Source organism: Mesocricetus auratus, unplaced genomic scaffold (assembly GCF_017639785.1).
Source record: "Mesocricetus auratus isolate SY011 unplaced genomic scaffold, BCM_Maur_2.0 Super-Scaffold_100021, whole genome shotgun sequence".
Lineage (NCBI taxonomy): Eukaryota > Metazoa > Chordata > Mammalia > Rodentia > Cricetidae > Mesocricetus > Mesocricetus auratus.
Window position 1 is genome coordinate 8,395,130 of NW_024429202.1, and position 20,608 is coordinate 8,415,737.

General features: G+C 55.1%; 1 protein-coding gene and 1 long non-coding RNA gene across 5 annotated transcripts in view; one reads left to right on the plus strand and one right to left on the minus strand.

Moving 5' to 3' along the window:
- Positions 1-17,908, plus strand: part of Tmem63b (transmembrane protein 63B) — a 26,845-nt gene extending 8,937 nt beyond the window's left edge. For all 4 annotated transcript variants that reach the window (XM_040729567.1, XM_040729564.1, XM_040729568.1 and 1 more), the window contains 19 exons: positions 1,872-1,909; positions 2,839-2,981; positions 3,064-3,115; positions 3,224-3,332; positions 3,798-3,868; positions 7,747-7,827; positions 10,201-10,324; positions 11,356-11,489; positions 11,629-11,766; positions 11,891-12,044; positions 12,718-12,824; positions 13,013-13,099; positions 13,244-13,309; positions 14,441-14,603; positions 15,145-15,250; positions 16,179-16,346; positions 16,576-16,691; positions 16,833-16,913; positions 17,163-17,908. In XM_040729567.1, the coding sequence (XP_040585501.1) occupies positions 1,872-1,909; positions 2,839-2,981; positions 3,064-3,115; positions 3,224-3,332; positions 3,798-3,868; positions 7,747-7,827; positions 10,201-10,324; positions 11,356-11,489; positions 11,629-11,766; positions 11,891-12,044; positions 12,718-12,824; positions 13,013-13,099; positions 13,244-13,309; positions 14,441-14,603; positions 15,145-15,250; positions 16,179-16,346; positions 16,576-16,691; positions 16,833-16,913; positions 17,163-17,354 (2,130 nt within the window). In that variant the 3' untranslated portion in view covers positions 17,355-17,908. The remainder of the gene's footprint in view (positions 1-1,871; positions 1,910-2,838; positions 2,982-3,063; positions 3,116-3,223; positions 3,333-3,797; positions 3,869-7,746; positions 7,828-10,200; positions 10,325-11,355; positions 11,490-11,628; positions 11,767-11,890; positions 12,045-12,717; positions 12,825-13,012; positions 13,100-13,243; positions 13,310-14,440; positions 14,604-15,144; positions 15,251-16,178; positions 16,347-16,575; positions 16,692-16,832; positions 16,914-17,162) is intronic.
- Positions 17,849-20,544, minus strand: LOC121133336. Its single transcript, XR_005870168.1, has 3 exons — positions 20,187-20,544; positions 18,143-18,477; positions 17,849-18,000 (listed from the first exon to the last, which is right to left on the minus strand). It is a non-coding gene; the product is annotated as an uncharacterized LOC121133336 (long non-coding RNA).
- Positions 20,545-20,608: the final 64 nt, after the last annotated feature.

Below are 20,608 nucleotides of genomic sequence, written 5' to 3' on the forward strand. Positions count from 1 at the left end.
GACGCCATCACGTTTCACAGCAGTGGTGGGCTGGTGGCCCCGGCCGCGGGGCCTGACTGTCTCTCGGGGTGTTGGTGCTGACTGAGCAGCGCCTTCAGACCCTGACAGGTTACGGCAGTCCCCAGACCTCGTCACACCAGATGGGGTGCGCAGCTGTTCCCTGCCTGGTCCTCTTGTCATTTTGATAGCAGAATCTCTAGGATGGGCCTGGTCAGTCGCACTTGGGCTGAGGCTCTTACAGCAGCCTCAGCTGAGATTTCAGCTTCCAGAAGTGAAACAGGGTAAGTGGCAAGCTACTGGGGTCACCCCTGCTAGTCAGAGGTGTCCAGATAGTCCCCAGACGTGAATGGAGCTCAGGTAACCAGACCTGCGTTTTGGCCGGAAGGCACACTCTGCCCATCCTGCACCAGACATGGACCTACTCTTGGTAGAAGTGGGGGCGGGGCTCTCTTTCTGTCGTCCACTGTCTACCTGAAGGCAGGACTGAAACAGAGAGGGAGATAATGCAGCCTTGCTAACCTAGACTTTTATCCCTTTGAGGACTGGGAGGTAGAGGCAGGAGCTCGGGCAGTGTGGCACGCCCCTCTGCTTTTGGTTGCCATGGAGATGTTTTTGCATTGTGTGTGCATATGAGGGCAAGAGACGTGGGGGAGGATGGGTGGGAGATCAAAGGACAACTTATGTCCTCCACCGTATTGGATCTGGTCATCAGCCTTGGCAGCAAATGCCTTTTCCTTGGCTCAGCGAACCATCTTCCAGGCCTACCTTTTTTTAATTTAATTCATTCGTTTGTATAAGTTTATGGGTGTGTTTACCACTATGTACATTGTATGTATGGAGGTCAGAGGGTGACTTCTAGAAATTGGTTCTCTCCTTCCACCATGTGGGTCCTTAGGATTGAACTCAGATCGTCAGGTTTGGCAGCAAGCGCCTTTACCTTCTGAGTTATTTCGCCAGCTTGCAAGCTCTTCTTAGTATCTAGAGATCAGGGGATCCTACTACCTTTCTTGAACCCCAAAGTACACCCATCCCCATTCTGGCCCACTGAGCCCTAAGGTTTGCAGTTATTAGCACTTCTGGACCTGGGGTCCAACAGTAAACTGTTGGGCCTTTTGTTCCTTGAGGGCAGACCTTCCCAGCTCTTTGTGGGGTTTTTCTTGTATACGCTGTGTGTGTGTGTGTGTGTCAGTCTGTCTGTCTGTCTGTCATGAGTGTTTGCGCATCTATACAGGTACATGGGGAAGCTAGCAGTTAACCTTAACCATTGTTCCTTGGGTGCTGTCAACCGTGGTTTATTTTTTGTTTTTGTTTTTGAAGGGGTTGCATTTACTTATCCACCATGCACACACACATGCACACACACAGCACATACAGCTTGGGGAAGTCAGTTCTCTTCTACCATGTGGGGCTCCAGAGATCAAACAAGCCATCTTGCCAGGCCCATCTGTTTTTTTCTGAGACAGGGTCTCTAACTGGGACCAAGAGCTCCCTATTAGGCCAACCTGTCTGAGCAATGAACCCCAGAGATCCTCCTGTCTGTGCCTCCCCAGTGTGAACCACCATGACCATGCCCTGCTTTTTTTCTGTAGGGTCCGGGGATTGAACCCAGATCCTTGTGCTTGCACAGTGAGCTCTTTACTGACTGATCCATCTCCTTCACCCCCACTTAAATATTTTCCTTTTTTTCAATACTAGAGATAGGAACCAGGGCCTCACTCACTAGGCAGACTCTGCCAGACTTACGTCCTGTGTGGATGGGGTTTCCTTCAGGTGCAGGGGTGGGCGTAGGAGCTGTTTCCTGGGTGGAGCTTAAGGGAAGGGAAGTGCGTTGGTAAACTGGGATCTCCAGTGTGTTCTCTGTGTTCCCCCAGGGCTTCTGTTCCTGGCTGACAGCCATCTTCAGGATAAAGTAAGTGAGTGCTCTGCGCACTCTAAAGAGAAACAGAGAGACCTCAGAGCCTGTCATCTCCCTCCAAATCCAAGGCCAGCAGCTTTGAGGGTTTAGGGCCCTAGCCATCGCAGTGCCATGCACCCCACTCCAAGAGGCCAGGCAGTGGGGGCCCGACCTGAGCTGACCCTGAGTGCTTACTCTGACCCACCATCTCCTCTGTGGCACTCTGCACGAGGTCAGCCATGCCCTGATCTACCAGCCCTGGCCACAGCTTGAGAGCAGGGGCTGGAGCCCCACTTCAAGCTCTCTGCAGCCAGCGGGTAGGGGCAGCAGGCAGGCTGGAAGCAGCCAGCAGCCAGCCGCAGGCAGGAGCCAGCAGCCAGCCAGCAGGCAGAACTCAGCAGATCCAGCCAGAGTCCACAGGCAGGCAGTGAGCGCTGAGAAAGGCAGGAAGCTGGGACAGGTCAGCACTGGGCCCCACACCATGCTCTGGGCCCCTCCCCTAGTGTGGCCCTTGGCCGTGGGAGCTCAGCCCTGGTACCCTAAGGCCCTAGAAGGAGCTGCTGCCGCCCGCTTCCCAGCCCTCCCTCCCACCACACCCCTCCTTCCTCACATTCCTTCTCCCCTTCTTGTCTTTGCCTCTCCATTCCTGGCCTTGCTTCTCTTTTCCTAGCCACTTCCAGGCTCTGTACATCCCTCCTCCCTCTCCTCCTCCCTCTCCTCCCCCTCCCTCTCCCTCCTCCTTCCTCCCCCTCCTCCCCCTCCTCTCCCTCCTCCCCCTCCTCATCTCCTTCCTTCCCTCCCAGGAAATGGGAATGAGAAATTCCTCTTAACCCTATTGCTGCCCCATCAGCAGGGGTGGCTGGGGTGGGGGTGGGGCCAGCGGGTTCCAGCCTCCCCTTGCTGCTCCTAACGGGGCCACTCTGTCTGCCTCCTGCGGCCCGCAGGGACGATGAGATCCGCGACAAGTGTGGGGGCGACGCTGTGCACTACCTGTCCTTCCAGAGGCACATCATCGGGCTGCTGGTCGTCGTGGGCGTCCTGTCCGTAGGCATCGTGCTGCCTGTCAACTTCTCAGGGGACCTGCTAGGTCAGTGAGGGCCAGGTGGCTGGAGTGGACAGGGCGGGAGGGCGTCTGTCTGACCCCACTTCCATCCCCTCCTGCCTTCCAGAGAACAATGCCTACAGCTTCGGGAGAACCACCATTGCCAACTTGAAATCAGGGTGAGACGAGGGAACTCCGCAGTGGGGTGGGGTCTAGGGCGGGAGGCTTCGGAGATGGTGGACACGGCAGGTGGACCCTGCTGACCCCGTGCGACACCCCACACACAGGAATAACCTCCTCTGGCTGCACACCTCCTTTGCCTTCCTATACCTGCTGCTCACAGTCTACAGCATGCGGAGACACACCTCTAAGATGCGCTACAAGGAGGACGACCTGGTGAGGAAGTGCGGCCGGCTCGGCTGCCTGGGGCCCCTCCCCCACTTGGGATAAGGCAGCCCTCCAGGGCCCTAGGAAGGCAACACCTAGGCCTCCCCAGCTGAGCCTGGCCCCTGGGAAACACCTCAGCTGCAGTGCTATCAGATGGCTGTGTGGCCGTCTTGCTTGGTGCGGAGGGTGGGATACCGCGTCACCTTCTACAGGTGCTCACCCAGCCCGGACCGCATGTTTGCTCTTTGTGCTGGGTCCTCGGGGGTCTGAACGTCCACCGTCCGATAGCCTGTAACCCTCACAGGAGAAGGCACCTCATGGCTCTTCCATCTGGGCTCTGAGACCCGACAGATTCCTAAGGCCTACTCTCACCCACCTGCCCCTCTGTTCACCACACCCAAAAACCCTCCCTGCATCCTCTGGCTCTCCTGGAGCCCGCCTGCAGGAAGACAGGCCTGCCGTCCTCTTCCACAGGTCAAGCGGACTCTCTTCATCAATGGAATCTCTAAATATGCTGAGTCAGAAAAAATCAAGAAGCATTTTGAGTGAGTAAGCAGCCCACCCCACCTCAGGCATGCAGTAAGCAGCCCACCCCACCTCAGGCATGCAGTAAGCAGCCCACCCACCTCAGGCATGCAGTAAGCAGCCCACCCACCTCAGGCATGCAGTAAGCAGCCTACCCACCTCAGGCATGCAGTAAGCAGCCCACCCCACCTCAGGCATGCAGGCCCTTGCTTGCCCATAGCCCGCCCCCAAGAGCATCTTTGCTCCCATGGACTCTACTCTGCAGTCTGCAGCCCAGGCTGAGTGGAACAGACCAGGGGCAGACCTCACATCCCGAGCTGGGGCTGGTCTCCCACTTTCCTGAACGACAGCCCCTTCAGAACTGGACGTGGACTCAGCGTCATCCACGGTCTTGGATTTGATTTCCAGCCCTTCAAAAAAAAAACTAGTGAATGAGAGAAATAGGATGTGACATTTGTTTCCTCCACCCCCCACCTCCTGGCTCAGACTGGGTCACAGGTGGTTGGTCCAGGGTCCTGAGGTGGTGGCTTCCTCAAAATTATTAGCCCCATTTACCTGGTACATAGTCAGACGTTGTGGAAAGGCTCGTGGCTGTGGGTGGCTTCTGAAGGAGTCAAGGAGGGTGGCCTGTGTCCCCTTAGCTTCTCTGGCTCTTCAGTTCAGGTACCTGGACAGGTGTAGAGAGTCAGGGGTTGCCAGTCTCGGTGGCACACACTTTTAATCCCAGCACTCGGGAGGCAGAGGCACGAGGATCTCTGTGAGTTCAAGGCCAGCCTGGTCTACAAGAGAGTTCCAGGGCAGGCAAGGCTGCACAGAGAAAACCTGTCCCAAAAAACAAACAAAAAAGAGTTAAGAGCCCAGCTGTAGGGACAGTGTGCATATAGGATTAGAGTTAATGTCACACTTTCATTCACCAGTTACCATAGCAGAAGATGAATGAAAAGTCACCCAGCTCAAGAGTCACACCATGGAGATCACTGTAGGGGTTAGTCAAAGGTGTGAACTGAGTTTGGTCCAAGTCAACCGAAATTAGGTGCCGGCCATGACAAGGGACAGTCAGTCTGTGACCCAGGTGTGACCATGACAAGGGACAGTCAGTCTGTGACCCAGATTGGGAGCCGCCCAGTGGCCGTGACAAAGGACAGTCAGTCTGTGACCCAGATTGGGAGCCACCCAGTGACTGTGACAAGGGACAGTCAGTCTGTGACCCAGATTAGGAGTCACCCAGTGACTGTGACAAGGGACAGTCAGTCTGTGACCCAGGTGTGACCGTGACAAGGGACAGTCAGTCTGTGACCCAGATTAGGAGCCGCCCAAAGACTGTGACAAGGGACAGTCAGTCTGTGACCCAGGTGTGACCGTGACAAGGGACAGCCAGTCTGTGACCCAGATTAGGAGCTGCCCAGTGACTGTGACAAGGGACAGTCAGTCTGTGACCCAGATTAGGAGCTGCCCAGTGACCGTGACAAGGGACAGTCAGTCTGTGACCCAGAGTAGGAGTCACCCAGTGACTGTGACAAGGGACAGTCAATCTATGACCCAGATTAGGAGCTGCCCAGTGGCCGTGACAAGGGGCAGTCAGTCTGTGACCCAGATTAGGAGTCACCCAGTGACCGTGACAAGGGACAGTCAGTCTGTGACCCAGATTAGGAGTCACCCAGTGACTGTGACGAAGGACAGTCAGTCTGTGACCTAGATTAGGAGCTGGCCGGTGACCGTGACGAGGGATATAACTGGCCAGGGTTCTATCTCGTGCTTCAGGCAGATTCAGGGCTTATTCTTTCTTGTCTTTTTTAAATTTTACTTATTTTTATTTTATGTGTATGGGTGTTTTGACTGTGTATGTCTGTGTATCACATGGGCACTGTGCCCGTGGAGGCCAGAGAGGGAAACAGATCCCCTGGGACTAGAGTTAAAGATGGTTTTGTGTGGGTGCTGGGGATGCACTCTGGTCCCTGGAAGAGCACCAGTGCCCTGAAGGCCTAGCCATCCCTCCCCTCCATCCAGGGTTTTCTTGAGGTCCAGGTCTGCTGTTGTTGGTCCAAATCTAAGCGCAGCCATTGTCCTGAGCCGGTCAGTTTGTCATCTCATTAGCAGTGCTATCTGAGCAGAATTGGAGGCAGCATCTGCTCAGGCGCCACATTCCAGAGCCTGAGTGCAGGGATCCAGAGCTAGACGCTGATGCATGTGACATCCATCTATTGAACATCTGTGTGCAAGCTTTTACCAGCATAGGAGCTAATGTGTGCTCAGTATCAAGTGACATTTTGTCCAGTTGGACAATTGTCAGCTTACATTGATACGTCCTGATGTAGACTACTAGTGAGTGACCATGGGCCTGCCCTGGGTGTGAGGACTGAGTATATAGCAAGAAACAAAACTTGACATTTTCCTTTCATTAGTTCTGGGAGTCAGTGGAGATGAACTTGTCTAGATGCTGTCACATGGTGAGGGTGTTAAGGTGCCACCCTTGAGCAGGGGAGGGGGCGTGTGAAAGTGACCTTCACGGAGTGGCATTTGAGCAGACACCTAAGCACAGCAAAGGAGTTTACCCTCCTGGTCAACTCTCTGCTGTCCTACTATGTGCTGTGGGAGGCTGATGTGTCCTGACTGTGCTGCTGCAGTCTCTAATTTTGTTTGTAACAGCCTGTGGTTAAAGCTCACATTCATTCACAAAGGAGGGGTGAGGAGAACCTGGTCTATTGGACTCTGGGGCTTTCAGCCTGCTTTGTTGAGCGCTTACTGGGGGGCAGCTGCTGGGTGGAATTCTGCATGCGATGATGCTTAGGAAAACACTGAGCTTCTGAGTGGTCATTGGTGTTCCCTGCGGCTCATGGCCCAGGTCCTAGGACTGTGGATAAGGGGACTGCCCCCAAAAAAGTTGACAACATCCCTTGTGTGGAATCACCATGCCTGTGTAGTTAGTTTGCCTGGCAAGGGTGAGCGCTTGCTCTCCCAAAGAGGAAGCCTGCAGCAGCTCAGAGCTCTGAAGGAGACAGCTCTGCCCACATGGCAAGCTCATTTTCAAAGACCCAAGCTATACTCACGAGTTTATGAAGTTCATCTTGCTATTGTGGAACTTTATCACAAGTCTCGAATACTTGGTGGCCCTTCATTTAATTTTAATAAGACATCAAAAAGATGTAAACAGTCAAGATTAAGGACAGGATCAGTTTGCAGTCAAGTGGGAAGGACACTGCTTGGTGGACCAGCAAGTGTTTTGGGAATGCTCTCCGGACCCACGTGCCTGTAAGTCAGGGCAACAAGCCCTGTCATTCCATCAGGCTGTGGAGGGGTCAGCCCTGGGCCTGGGTCATGGCCAGGGTTAGAGATCAGATTCAGGATCAGTTTCTTGTTGGTCTTGGGCCAAGATTGGTTGGAGTAAATCCAAAGTCAAGGCCAACTGTTGGACCAGGACCAGGTCTTCCGGGAATGGGCTCAGAGAACAGCCTGTAACAACTAGAAACAGTTTCTCTGAACCTCAGGCCTACAGCCCTGCCCCGCCCCCAATCCCAGCTCACAGGGTAGTGTCCTTCACTGCTGCCTTCCCAGAGTGAATGCATACCCGAACCCAGTCCCCATACATACAGCATGAGGAAGGACTTCAAAGTTTTCTTCTTTGGTTTGTTTGTTTTTCAAGACAGGGTTTCTCTGTGTAGCCCTGGCTGTCCTGGAACTCCCTCTGTAGACTCAGAGAACCCCCTGCCTCTGCCTTCTGAGCGCTGAGATTAAAGGTGGGCGCCGCCTTCGCCCTGCGATTTCTTTTCTTCTTTCCAAAGTTCTGTTGTTGACTGAGATGGGGGTAAGCTGGGGGTGTGCTGATGTGCTGGCACCCTGGGTGGCAGCAAGGGTGGCAGTGGCGGGGGACCTGTAGCGTGACACCTGGACTGTGTTGCAGGGAGGCCTACCCCAACTGCACAGTTCTGGAAGCCCGGCCGTGTTACAACGTGGCTCGTCTTATGTTCCTTGATGCTGAGAGGTACCGGGTTGGGGTCAGGGAGGGAATCTTGGCCACCTTGTGGGAACCTGGCTCCCTTTCCAGGTGTTTCCTTATACATTTGAATATGGCTTAACTTTGGCAGTCTCTGTTAACTCCCCCAGAGTGTGTCACCAGAGGGACTCACCCTTTTCAGCTACAGCATGAGAAATTCATGGCAGACTAGTAGAAGAATTGACCCTCCAGAGATGGACAGGGAGGCCCTTGGCTGGGACTACTGCTGAGCCTTGTGGACTGTGCAAGCCCAAGAACAGGACAGCCCCTGCCCTTGGGGACCTGAATCTTGTCCACTCCCAATCCCTTTCCATCTGAGAAGAGGTTACATGACCTCAGATTTGTAGGGATATTAATAGGAATAGAAGTCAGACATTCACTAAGAATAAGTCATAATGAAGTTTATTTTAGCTGGTAGTGGTGGCACACACCTTTAATCCCAGCACTTGGGAGGCAGAGGCAGGTGGGTCTCTGAGTCTGAGGCCAGCCTAATCTACACAGAGCAAGTTCTATGACATCCAGGGCTGCACAGAGAAACCCTGTTTTAGAAAAGAAGAAGGAAGGAAGGAAGGAAGGAAGGAAGGAAGGAAGGAAGGAAGGATTGTTTTAAGACAATTTGGAGAGCTGGAGTACTAACTCAATTGGCAAAGAACTTGCCTGGCAAGAGGTTGACTCCCCAGAACCCATGTAAAAATGTCATGTGTCACAGCACACACTTGTAACCCCAGTGTTGGTGAGGTAAAGACAAGAGACCCTCCCTGAAAGGAGATGGATGGTGACGATGGTGCCTGAGTTATCCTCTGACCTCCACATGTGTGTGTGTCTGAGTGGTGCATACACACTCATTAAAATGATTCCTTGGTCCTTATATAATCATATTATTTATTATTTGATGAAAAGACTGGGCTGGGAAGATGGGTCAGTGGGTAAGCACTTGTCACGCATGAGTGGGACCTGTGTGTCAGGATCCCCACCACTCATGTAAAATCCAAGCCCTAGGCACTGGTACTGTAAGGGTCGAAGACAGGCAATCCCTGAAACTCATTGGCCATCCAGCCTGACAAAACTTATGAGCTCCAAATCCAGTAAGAGCTCTTGCCTCAAAAACTAAGCTGCCAGCAGGGTGTTGGTGGCGCACGCCTTAAATCCCAGCACTTGGGAGGCAGAGGCAGGTGGATCTCTGCGAGTTCGAGGCCAGCCTGGTCTAGAGAGAGAATGCCAGGATAACCTCCAAAGCTACACAGAAACCCTGTCTCAAAAAAAAAAAAATCTAAGCTGCAAGTGTGCACCATGGTAGCACACTCAGGAGACGGAGGCAGATGGCTCTGAGTTCAAGGTCAGCCTGGTCTATGTAGTGAGTTCCAGGACAGTCGAGGCTATATCATAGAGAGACCCTGTCTCAAAAAAAAAAAAACATTAAGTGGTAGAACAAAGGAGGAATACACCCAGCGTCAGTGTCTTGTTTCTGTGTGTACATACATGCATATACACATGTGAACATGCATACCCCTTCACACACACACACACACACACACAGCACAACAAGAGGAAACACATTCCCAAGATGACTGCTGGTGCATCTAATGCAGTACCAGAGACACAATGAATAATGCAGGATACTCCCAGCACTCGGGAGGCAGAGGCAGGCGGATCTCTGTGAGTTCGAGGCCAGCCTGGTCTACAAAGTGAGTTCCAGGACAGCCTCCAAAGCTACAGAGAAACCCTGTCTCGAAAAACCAAAAAAAAAAAAAAAAAAAAAGAGGGCTAAAAAAGAATAATGCAGGATACATTAACTCTTTGTTTTCCGTAATTAAAGCAAAAAGCTTTGTGTGTACCGTGAAATCACTAAAACTCATTAGCACAGCCTGCACCAGAATGTTTTGGAGAAGTCACACACGTGGCGGCAGAAGCCACACAAACTGCAGGCTGTGTGTTCAGAACCAAGGCTGCAACACAGGCGAGTGCTGCCACAAACACCTCAGACACAGGCTGTGTTCATTTTAAATTCATCTGTGGTGGTTGCATTTTCAGAAACCTTTGACTGCTGTCTGATTTTCTCATAACCCTCAAGTTCAGTTATGTGACCCCCACATCAGGACCCACAGTTTACAAAGCTTTGGATTTTGCCAGGCAGTGGTGGCGCACACCTTTAATCCCATCACTTGGGAGGCAGAGGCAGACAGATCTCTGAGTTCGAGGCTAGCCTGGTCTACAGAGCAAGTTCTAGGATAGTCAGGGCTAGACAAAAACCAAACTGAAAAAAACCTTTGAGTTTCTTGGTGACCCCAAGTTCAGCTCCCCGCCCCACCTCCCAGCCATTCCCAGATACTAAGCGGTAGTGACTGGCCCCGGGTCCCACAGGAAGAAGGCTGAGCGGGGAAAACTCTACTTCACGAACCTGCAGAGCAAGGAAAATGTGCCTACCATGATCAACCCCAAACCGTGCGGCCACCTCTGCTGCTGTGTGGTTCGAGGCTGCGAGCAGGTACTGTGTGGGCCGCCTCGAGGTGCCCAGGGTCCCTGGCCAGGCTGGGGAGAGCCAGACAGGTCTCAGTAGACATGGATGCCCGCAGGTAGACCCAGCCCACCACGGCAGGACAAACGGGTGTGGTGAGCAGTAAGACCCAAAGGTAAACAGGTGTCCAGAGGAAGAGGACCTGGGCCACCCCAGACAAGCCTCCACCGCCCTCTGGAGTTCATGAAATCCCCGATTCTTACTTATTTAGTTATCTACTTATCTGGGGAGGGTAAACCATGGTGCATGTGTGGCAACCATAGGACAGTTTGTGAGAGTCTGTTCTCTACGCCGTATGGATTCCACAGCTCAAGCTCTGGTCCTCGGGCTTGGTGGCAAGCTCCTTGTTCTCACTGAGCCGTCTTGCCGGCCCTTGAAGCCCCTGTTCTGTTGGGTTTGTCCTGTTTGTTGTTAACTTTTAAAACCATAGAGTAAGCAAGCGTAGCAAGGCGCTGGGGGTGTCTTTCAGTTCTGGCCTAGCATACACAGGTCATGGGCTTGATCCCTAGGGTCACATAGATCAGGTGTGGCACGTGCCTGTGACCCCAGCATCCAGGGGGTCCAGGCAGGAGTGTCAGAAGTTCAGGGTCATGCTCGGCTACATACAAGAGCTTGAGGCCAGCCTGGGAGACCCTGTTTCTTTTTTAAACTAGTCAGTCGAAAAGCTAGTAAAATAGTCTAATGTAATCCCAGCACTTGGGAGGCTGAGGCAGGAGGATCTCAGGTTTAAGGCCAATCTTAACTGCACAGCAGTTTCCAAAAATGACAAGCGGAATGATGCAAGAAGAGGAAGGAAACGAAAACTGTTTTTAACAAGTTCCTTAATTTCCCCATTCCTTGGTTTCCCCCTTAGACTGGGTTCATTGTGCCCACCTTACAAGGTTAGGGCAAGGACAGAGTGAGCCCAGACATACCAGAGAGCCTGGGGGGGCGTGGGGTGGTGCCGGCGGTTGCTGTGGGTACCTCCCAACTGTGACAGAGCCCCTGGCCCCCGCCTGTAGGTGGAGGCCATTGAGTATTACACAAAGCTGGAGCAGAGGCTGAAGGAGGACTACAGGCGTGAGAAGGAGAAGGTGAACGAGAAGCCCCTTGGCATGGCCTTTGTCACCTTCCACAATGAGACCATCACAGCCATGTGAGTCATTGTCATCACCGTCACCCGCGGCCCCCGCCCACGCTGCCTGTTGCCCCTGGCCCTCTCATTGCCACAGGGCCCGCCACTCACTACCGTGATCCCCCGTCTCGGCTATCATAACTAGTATCCGTCCCCCCAGCATCCTAAAGGACTTCAACGTCTGCAAATGCCAGGGCTGTGCCTGCCGTGGGGAGCCGCGAGCCTCTTCCTGTAGTGAGGCTCTGCATATCTCCAACTGGACCGTGACCTATGCTCCTGACCCCCAGAACATCTACTGGTGAGCCATAGTGGGTGGGGCGGAATGGGGCTTGTTTCCCAGCAGGAGGAGGATGGGCAGGGGGTAAATGTTGCCAGAGGCCAATCAGTCCAGCGTCCTCAAAGTGGCCCCGCCCCCTTCCCAGGGAGCACCTCTCCATCCGAGGCTTCATCTGGTGGCTGCGCTGCCTCGTTATCAATGTGGTCCTCTTCATCCTGCTCTTCTTCCTCACCACGCCGGCCATCATCATCACCACCATGGACAAATTCAACGTCACCAAGCCCGTGGAGTACCTCAATGTGAGGCCCATGCCCACCCAGCCCTCCGTGGTGTGCCGTGAGCATCAGTGCCGGGCGGCACGCCCCCATCCCTAGTGTACTTCTGGCTCCGGTTGTCCTAACCTAGCCCTGCCACGAGGGCTGCTACCCCCTCCCCACCATACCTGCCCTTGGGTTCCAGTACGCCCTGCCCTCAGGAGGGGCCACCCTTGAGTTTACACCTCCAGGAGAAGCCCCCCAGGAAGGCACATGACCTTGGGCAAGGCCCCTTTTCTCCCCTCTGAGAAGTGGGAGGTTTAGACCGGCCGCTTGGCGTTCTTGCGCACGTTCAGACGACCTTGTCAGGATGCGGTTCAAGGCCCACCCATGGCTGTCTGACCTCCTCCCGCCATGTAGAGTGTGCCTCCTTGAAAGAAACTCAGCGCTCAGAGGCTCGCCAGATGAGATGCAGGCCCCAGTCCAAACCCACTCCCCACTGCTCGCTAGCTGGCCAAGCCGTCCAGTCCCTTGTAGCCTAGGCTGGCTCACTGGGAAAATGAGCGGGTTTCGTGGTCATGTGGTTTAATGTGCGGAGCATGCACAGGTGCTTGGCACGCCGTTAACAACGTTCACCCTAGAGGCGCTCTCACACCCTAGCCTCTGCCCTCACCCCGCCACCCAGGCCTCCCGCCTGACACCCCTGCCTCCCCCACAGAACCCCATCATCACTCAGTTCTTCCCGACGCTGCTGCTGTGGTGTTTCTCAGCCCTGCTCCCCACCATTGTCTACTACTCCGCCTTCTTCGAAGCACACTGGACTCGGTGAGCCGCCACGCCCCGCCTGCACGTCTCTGGGCAGCCAGCCGCGTGCCCCGAGGGCTCCCTGTCCTGGGCCCTGTACCTCCACCTAAGGAAGCCCCGCCACCAAGGGAGCCTCCTGAGACACCGGCCCGGTGTGGGCCGGGCTGGCCTGACCTTGGCGCGTGCCCTGCCGCCCCCTGCCCTACTAGCTCCGGGGAGAACAGGACCACAATGCACAAGTGTTACACCTTCCTCATCTTCATGGTGCTGCTCCTGCCCTCCCTGGGATTGAGCAGGTGAGTGTCGGAGGGGAGCTGGGCTGCAGCGCCTGCGCCATCGGGAGAGAGCTGCAGGGAGAAGCATCCCCGGGGCTGCTGGGGCACCTTCTGCCCCGAGCTCTGAGCCATCCCAGCTCCCGTCTCCTTCTCTCCTCCCGGCAGCCTAGACCTCTTCTTCCGCTGGCTCTTTGACAAGAAGTTCCTGGCCGAGGCGGCTATACGGTTTGAGTGAGTGGGCGGGCAGAGCACTTGGGGAGAGAGGTGGCTGAGAGACACTTGTAGCCTTTGTAGGAGGGAGTCACCAAGCTCCCAGCTATAAGGGGTGGGATTAACTAACATGAATCTACTGGGTTGTCTGAAAGAAGGCACCCACAGGGTGTTGGGTATGTACTTGGACGGAGTATGTTGGGGCGCGTGCTCAGGAAGGCACCTGAATGGCTGAGCGCATGCTCAAGGTGGATTTAAGTCTCTCCGAGTTCACATTTAGGGGGTTCTGTGGGGACTCGGGTTCTTATTCTAAGACTGCTGTAGGAGTCTTGGATTTCACCAAGGACGTTGGGGAGGTGTCTGTAGTGGGAACTTGGTCATAATCTGGGGTGGCTTGGGGGCCCCTAGAGTATCCATGAGCGTCCCTAGAACCCATACCTCTATCTGTCTCTTAGATTCACAGCTCAGTGTGTCTGGCTCTGGGGCACAGAGCTGAGGGTGCTTGTGCAGCATGTCTGTGTCTCAAAGTGACTGTGGGGTTTTCATCTCCGAGTATCCCCATCAGGCCTTATCTTGGATGCATACCGTGGCTCTCGTAGGCACAAACCCAGGAACTTGCTGGAGTCTTCTGTGGCCATCTTGGACTTAGGGACTTTCTGGTTTTTGTCACCCCACACACACACCAAAGCCATCTGAGGGAGGGCTCTGAAGCGGATTAGTGAAGGAGTCTAGGGTCTACTGTGGGAATACCAGCATCGGGAAAACTTTCTGGGCTCTGGGGCTCACACCCTTGGAGGTCTCTGAGGGGGCCACTGAGAGTTTTGTGGCGGTCTCAGCAGTTACATCCCACACGTGCTGGTGACCTTGTGTGGTGGTGAACTACCCTCTCCTCGGATGCTTACAGGGCACACCACCTAGGTAGGTCTCTGGGCTGGTTTTCAGGGTGCATCTGGGCTTGCTTTGGTGTTTTGACATTCTGGGGCTCATACCGCGGAAAGGCTGGAGCACAGGTATTATGGGTCTAGGATGGGGGTGTCCATGTACAGGAAGCAACTGAGGGTGAGGGCATGGTGTGCTGTCGTGCTAGCGGTAGGCAGACAGCCACCAGGTCACCCCGAGGGTGCAGTGCTGGAGAGCACCTGCTACCTGCAGGTGTGTGTTCCTGCCGGACAACGGCGCTTTCTTCGTGAACTACGTCATTGCCTCAGCGTTTATCGGTAACGCCATGGACCTGCTGCGCATCCCAGGCCTACTCATGTACATGATCCGGCTCTGCCTGGCGCGCTCCGCCGCAGAAAGACGCAACGTGAAGCGGGTACGGCCGCCTAGGGCAGCGGCAGCGTGCACAGCGCCCTCTGGTGGCCCAGCCAGAAACAGCAAGTCAGGCTCGGGTGGTGGGCACAAGGATGCTGGGACTTTAGGGACCTTAGTTCCCATACAAAGCCTCAGTTTCCCCACACATATAGCTATGGGTGGGCATGGATGATCCCAGGTAGTCCCTGAGTTCTGAGAGTATAGTGTTTTGTGTTTGTAGTTGGGAGAGGTCTAGCCCGCTTGGTCTAGGGTCCCTTTGCCCTCATTCCACAAGAGGGCGCTGGATAGCTCGTCCCCTAGTCCTCAACTTTTGCTCCTACCTGCCCATGCCCCATCACTGCCCCCCCCCCGCCTGGCCTCCCTCTCAGCCACAGCCCCCCCCCCCGCCTCCCACCTGCTTTGCTGTCCCCTGCACCGCCCCCACATTAGGTCCCTCACTACCCACGGCTTTATTCCCAGTTCCTGGCCGCCTCCTACCTGCCTGCCCCCCTATGACCTGTCCCCTCCACTCTGAGCCATCCTCCTGCCCATGTCCCCCCCAGCATCAGGCCTACGAGTTCCAGTTTGGCGCAGCCTACGCTTGGATGATGTGTGTCTTCACGGTGGTCATGACCTACAGTATCACCTGCCCCATCATCGTGCCCTTCGGTAGGCACCGCCGCGCCGGGACCTGGGCCCTGCTCGGGGGAACCCAGGGCCTCGCCTGCTCCACTCTAGTAAGGCAGGCCACCCTGACTGGACAGGGCCCCGGCTGGGAGACTGGCCCCTCCGGCCTCCCGCCTGGTTCCTGGCTCAGTCTGGGGCCGGGCCTTGGGGAAGAGGGGGAGAGAAGTTCTACTGGGGCTTGGCCCACCTGGCATGCCCAGTTCCTGGTTAAGCCATGCACCTCAGCACACTTACTGGTACGCACCGAGGCCTCCCATTGGGTATACATGGACATACTTCCCTCTGAGCTGCTGCACACATACATATATCCCTATTACCAACATCCACACTTACACACAGACCTCAGAATTCAAGAACGCCCCTCGGATTCCAGACTGGGCTAGGTCCTTGTACCTCTGGACATGTCCTGATGGAGGCGAGCCTTGTAACTTGGGCAGGTCCCTCTTCCTCTTTGAAGGTTTCTAGCTAAGTTTCTCATTGACCATGACCCCACCAATAACCTCTACCTCCCCCATAACACCCCAACTCCCTCCCCGCTCTCTGTGGCTATTGAAGGCTCCAGAGTCTCCAGTTAACCTCCTAGCCCCTGTTGAATGGTCCCTGGGCTTCTGGAAGTAGAACCAGTCCTTAGTTTACATTCAACTGTCAAGGGTAGAAAGAATAAGGAGGGTCTCAGGCTTCCTGTTGTGTAAACAAAGGACTCTCTGCCGGTTGTCACGCGGGGAGGGTGGGGAGGCTGCACAGGATGAGCGGGGTTAAGCTGCAGCTTCAGTTTGTGTCCTGGAGCTGAGGGAAGGGGGCTGAGCGGAGACCAGCCCCTCAGCCATCTCAGGAGGCCAGGACCGCCTGTGGCCATCACGCCAGGTCCGTGGGCGCTGGTTCCGAGGTCAGGGCCGTTGGCTTTCCTCAGGGCTCATGTACATGCTGTTGAAGCACCTGGTAGACAGATACAATCTCTACTACGCCTACCTGCCGGCCAAGCTGGACAAGAAGATCCACTCGGGGGCCGTGAACCAGGTGGTGGCGGCACCCATCCTCTGCCTCTTCTGGCTACTCTTTTTCTCTACCATGCGCACCGGTGAGGGCCGGCATCCCATGGGGATGGGGGTGGCAAGGGCAGAGGGGGGCGTCAAAGACAGAAGGGACTTTGAAGACAGGGCCTGCCACATATCATGGTGGAGAGTGGCGGGCCCCGGTGAGCCCGTGTGGATGGGGGTGAGGGAGTCAGAGGCTGCTGTTGTGGGTCTCTTAGAAGAGGGTCCAGACGGCAGGCCAGGCAGTAGTCCCTTTGTCCTCCCCAACCCCAGGGTTCCTCGCCCCCACGTCCATGTTCACCTTCGTCGTTCTGGTCATCACCATCGTCATCTGTCTCTGCCACGTCTGCTTCGGACACTTCAAATACCTCAGTGCCCACAACTACAAGGTGTGGGGCGGGAAAAGACGTGGCGGGGCGCGCCTGGGGGCAAAAGTTTCCTGTGGCGGTGGCACAGGGGGTCAGAGGGTGCTGAGGGTGTTAGGTGTGACTGCGACTAAAAACCAGGATGTTTCCTCCCCCCCCCTTAAGATTGAACACACAGAGACAGATGCCGTGAGCTCCAGGAGTAACGGACGGCCGCCTACCGCCGCCGCTGTCCCTAAATCTGCGGTGAGTGCCCTACTCCGCAGCCATGGGTGCTTTGGGGGGGCCGTTGCAGAACTCAGTCCCAAATCCGGGTGGACCATTAGTCCCCACAAAAGTCAGCCTGAACCAGACCTAATGACAGTGGACACCAGCGTGAGAAAGACCTTCACCCTCCCCAGTCAGTCACCTACGGCACTGTCCACTGTGCTGCCCACAGACCCTCAGACGCCACCCCCTCCTACCCGCCTTAACCCCCATTCCTTTTCTCTTCAGAAATACATTGCTCAGGTGCTGCAGGACTCAGAGGGGGACGGGGACGGGGATGGGGCTCCTGGGAGCTCAGGAGACGAGCCCCCGTCATCCTCCTCGCAAGATGAGGAGCTGCTGATGCCGCCTGATGGCCTCACGGACACAGATTTCCAGTCGTGTGAGGACAGCCTCATAGAGAACGAGATTCACCAGTAAGGGGAGGGAGGGCCCTGGAGGCCACACCCTGCCCCTCCACCCATCCCCCCCCACGGACACTAAAAAAAACAAAAACGCTAATAATTTATTAGAACTAAAGCCCCTCCTCCTCCCCTGTCCCCTGCTTTCATTAAGGTATTTAAACCTGGGGATTTCACTGCTCTCCCCCACCATGGAGGGAGGGAGGGATTCCCCCCCAACCTCAGTGAGGACAGCCCCGAGCAGGCCCCGGGGCAAAGAGGGGTGTGGAGGGAGTCCCCCCAGATCTGCCTCACCACCCGGTAGTGTGACCAGGAAAGGGTTAATGAGAGCCAAGGTGGGGGCCTGGTGCCATGGCTGGAGGCCTGGGGAGAGCCTGGCTGCCCTGGCTCTTTCCTCCCCCTTCCCCGCCCCTGGGTCCAGGATGCAGGAGAAGGGAGGGGTGCAGAGTGGGAGGCAGATTCGGGTCTGAGCCAGGGGGTGGCCCAAGGCATGACTGACACTGGAAAATGGGGTTTTGCACTGGGTTTGTTTTTTGTTTTTGTTTTCCTTTAAAATAAAAACAAAAGCTCCAAGCTTGTGTCTGATTGGGGTGTAGCCCTGGAAGCTCATCCTCTGGCCTCCTGGGAGGTCCTCCTTGCAGTCCTGGGATGAACTCCTGCCTCTCCTGCATTGTTAAAGAGGGACTGTCTGGGCTCAGGTCACCTCACACCAGCCATCTCCAGCACCTCAGGGTGGCCTGCCTCAACCCCAGCTGTCCCCAGGACTCCCCATTCTCAAGCCATCTTTTCCCAAGACCCCCAACTCACCTTCTCTAAGGGCTTTTCTTCAGGCCACTCAACAAGGGGACATCCATGTGTATACCCACAATGCATTGTGTGCATCAAGAGCCAGAGAGCCTCTGTCCCAGGCTGGTTTTGTCAGCTCAGCAGCTGGCTTGGCTGTGTGTCTCTGAGAAAGGCTACGCTGCTCTCTGGTCTTGTTTTCTCAGTCAAATCAAGATGTACAGTCAGGTAAACTGTAAAGCCAACCTCAGGAGCCATTCTCCAGCCTCTGCCTCCATTGACTGGAGTTTTCCATCTTGTTTTTATAGAAGCAGGGTTTCTCAGCCGGGCGTTGGTGACACACGCCTTTAATCCCAGCACTGGGGAGGCAAAAGCAGGCGGATCTCTGTGAGTTCGAGGCCAGCCTGGTCTACAGAGTGAGTTCCAGGACAGCCCCCAAAACAATACAGAGAAACCCTGAAAAAAAAGAAAAAAAGGAACAGCGTTTCTCTCCTGGCAGTAATGGGGCACCCTTTAATCCCAGGCAGAGGCAGGAGGATCTCTGTGAGTTTGAGACCAGCCTGGTCTACAAGAGCAAGTTCCAGGACAGCCTCCAAAGTCACAGAGAAACCCTGCCTTGAACCCCCCCCCAAAAAGAAAAAAACAGGGTTTGTGTAGCCCTGACTGTCCTGGAATTCACTGTGTAGACCAGGCTGATCTTGAACTCAGAGATCCACCTGCCGAGTGCTGGGATTAAAGGTGTGCGCCACCACTGCCTGGTGAATTTTCCATCCTTCGGCAGAAAATGAGAAAGTGAGCTGAGGTCTGCTCAGAGAGAAGAGGTCCAGGAGAGGAGGGGAAACAGGGACCAAAAGCCTGCAGAGGCAACAGGCAGGCAGTGACGAGTGCAAAGACCCTGGTGGAAATGGCGTCAGGAACAGGAGTTAAGCCTCTCCCTGGTAGTTGGTGATGCCATCTGCACCACCAACACACACACACACACACACACACACGCACTCACACACACTCACACACACTCACACACACTCACACACACACACACATAGTGCAGGACCAGGCCAGCTACCATGATAAAAGGAGTGGCCTTGTCATAGTCTGCAGCCTTCGTGAAGAATAAACTCCCAGCTGGAGTCCCTCAAAGGGCTGCAGGCAGGGTGCCAGCTGCTAGATGGACAGAAACCAAGGACTCTGAAGCAGCATCTTGGTGGCAGGAGGCTACAGTACCCTAAGCATAGTCTGTGTGGATACATAGGCATACCACATCTTACCTGGAAAATCCTATTGTCTACCGAGTGTCCCGGACAGACCTTGCTCACCCATATAGTGAACCTCCCTGCCCTGAGTTGGGGGGTGGGGATGGGGTTCTCTTGGTTCTACCGTGGGGAGTCTCCTGGCGAGCCTCAAGTTCTAAGCCAAACTCAAGTGCTTAGGGATGGGAAATGAGGTAAGACTCAAACAGCTCTCAGCAAGGGTACTGAGGAGAGCCTCAGGATGCAAGAGTGATGGGGAAGGTACAAGCCCACCTACTCCTTGCTCCTGGAATCAAGCGGAGCTCAGGTCAGCTGGGAAGAGCCGGTAGTAGTATTTGGCAAACAATGCTTGGCTCTGGGTTCTTCAAGGTACCCAAGAGTCTCCATGACCTATTATCCTCCGTCTGCTTACAGGTATGGGACAAGGGAGGAAGTGACTCTGAGGAGCCTTCCCAGTCCCCTCCTTCTGTGGGATAATAGGTTCAAATCCTGGCCCAGCCTCTTACCTGCTGAGTAACCCTGAGCAAATAGTGTCACATCCTAGACCTCACCTATAAAATGGGAATGGGAGCTGGGATGCTGCTCAGTTGATGGAGGGTTTGCCTAGCACAAGGATGGGCTTGGACCCCAGCAAGGCTCGAACTAGGAGTGTGGTGCACACCTTCGATCCCAGAACTCGGGAAGCACAGGCACTCGAGGTCAGGGCAGGGGCCGGGAGATGGTTCAGCAGTAAAAGCATTGGTCATAACGACCTGAGTTGAAGTCCTGGAGCCCACAGAGGAAGAGAATGGCTGTCAAAGCTGTCCTCTGATATTCACCTGGCACGGGCTGGAAGGTAGCACATGTCCACAATCTCAGCACTTGGGAGACAGAGACAGGGAGGACCCAGGGTTTGAGGTCTTAGCTCTGAAGCAGGTTTGAAGCCAGCCCTGGCTACATATCTTAAAAAAAAGAAATAGGTGAGGTAGTAAGACGGGAAGACATGAGGTCAAGGCTTTTTGTAGGTGAGGAGCATTGACAAGAGGGACTTGCCTAAGGGTGGCCGCCCCAGTTAGGTGCTCGTTCTCTGTCCTACCAGGGACAGGCCTTGGACCTGGCAGACCAGGCGGGTCAGGGTAAAGGGGCCCAGTAGGAAGGGCGAGGAAGGCAACAGTTAGACCAGTGCCCCTGACAAGGCGCCCACCTGCACTGGAGAATTCTGGGTGGGGGAGGGGTGCTCTCTGCTCCTCCCCCCCCCCCA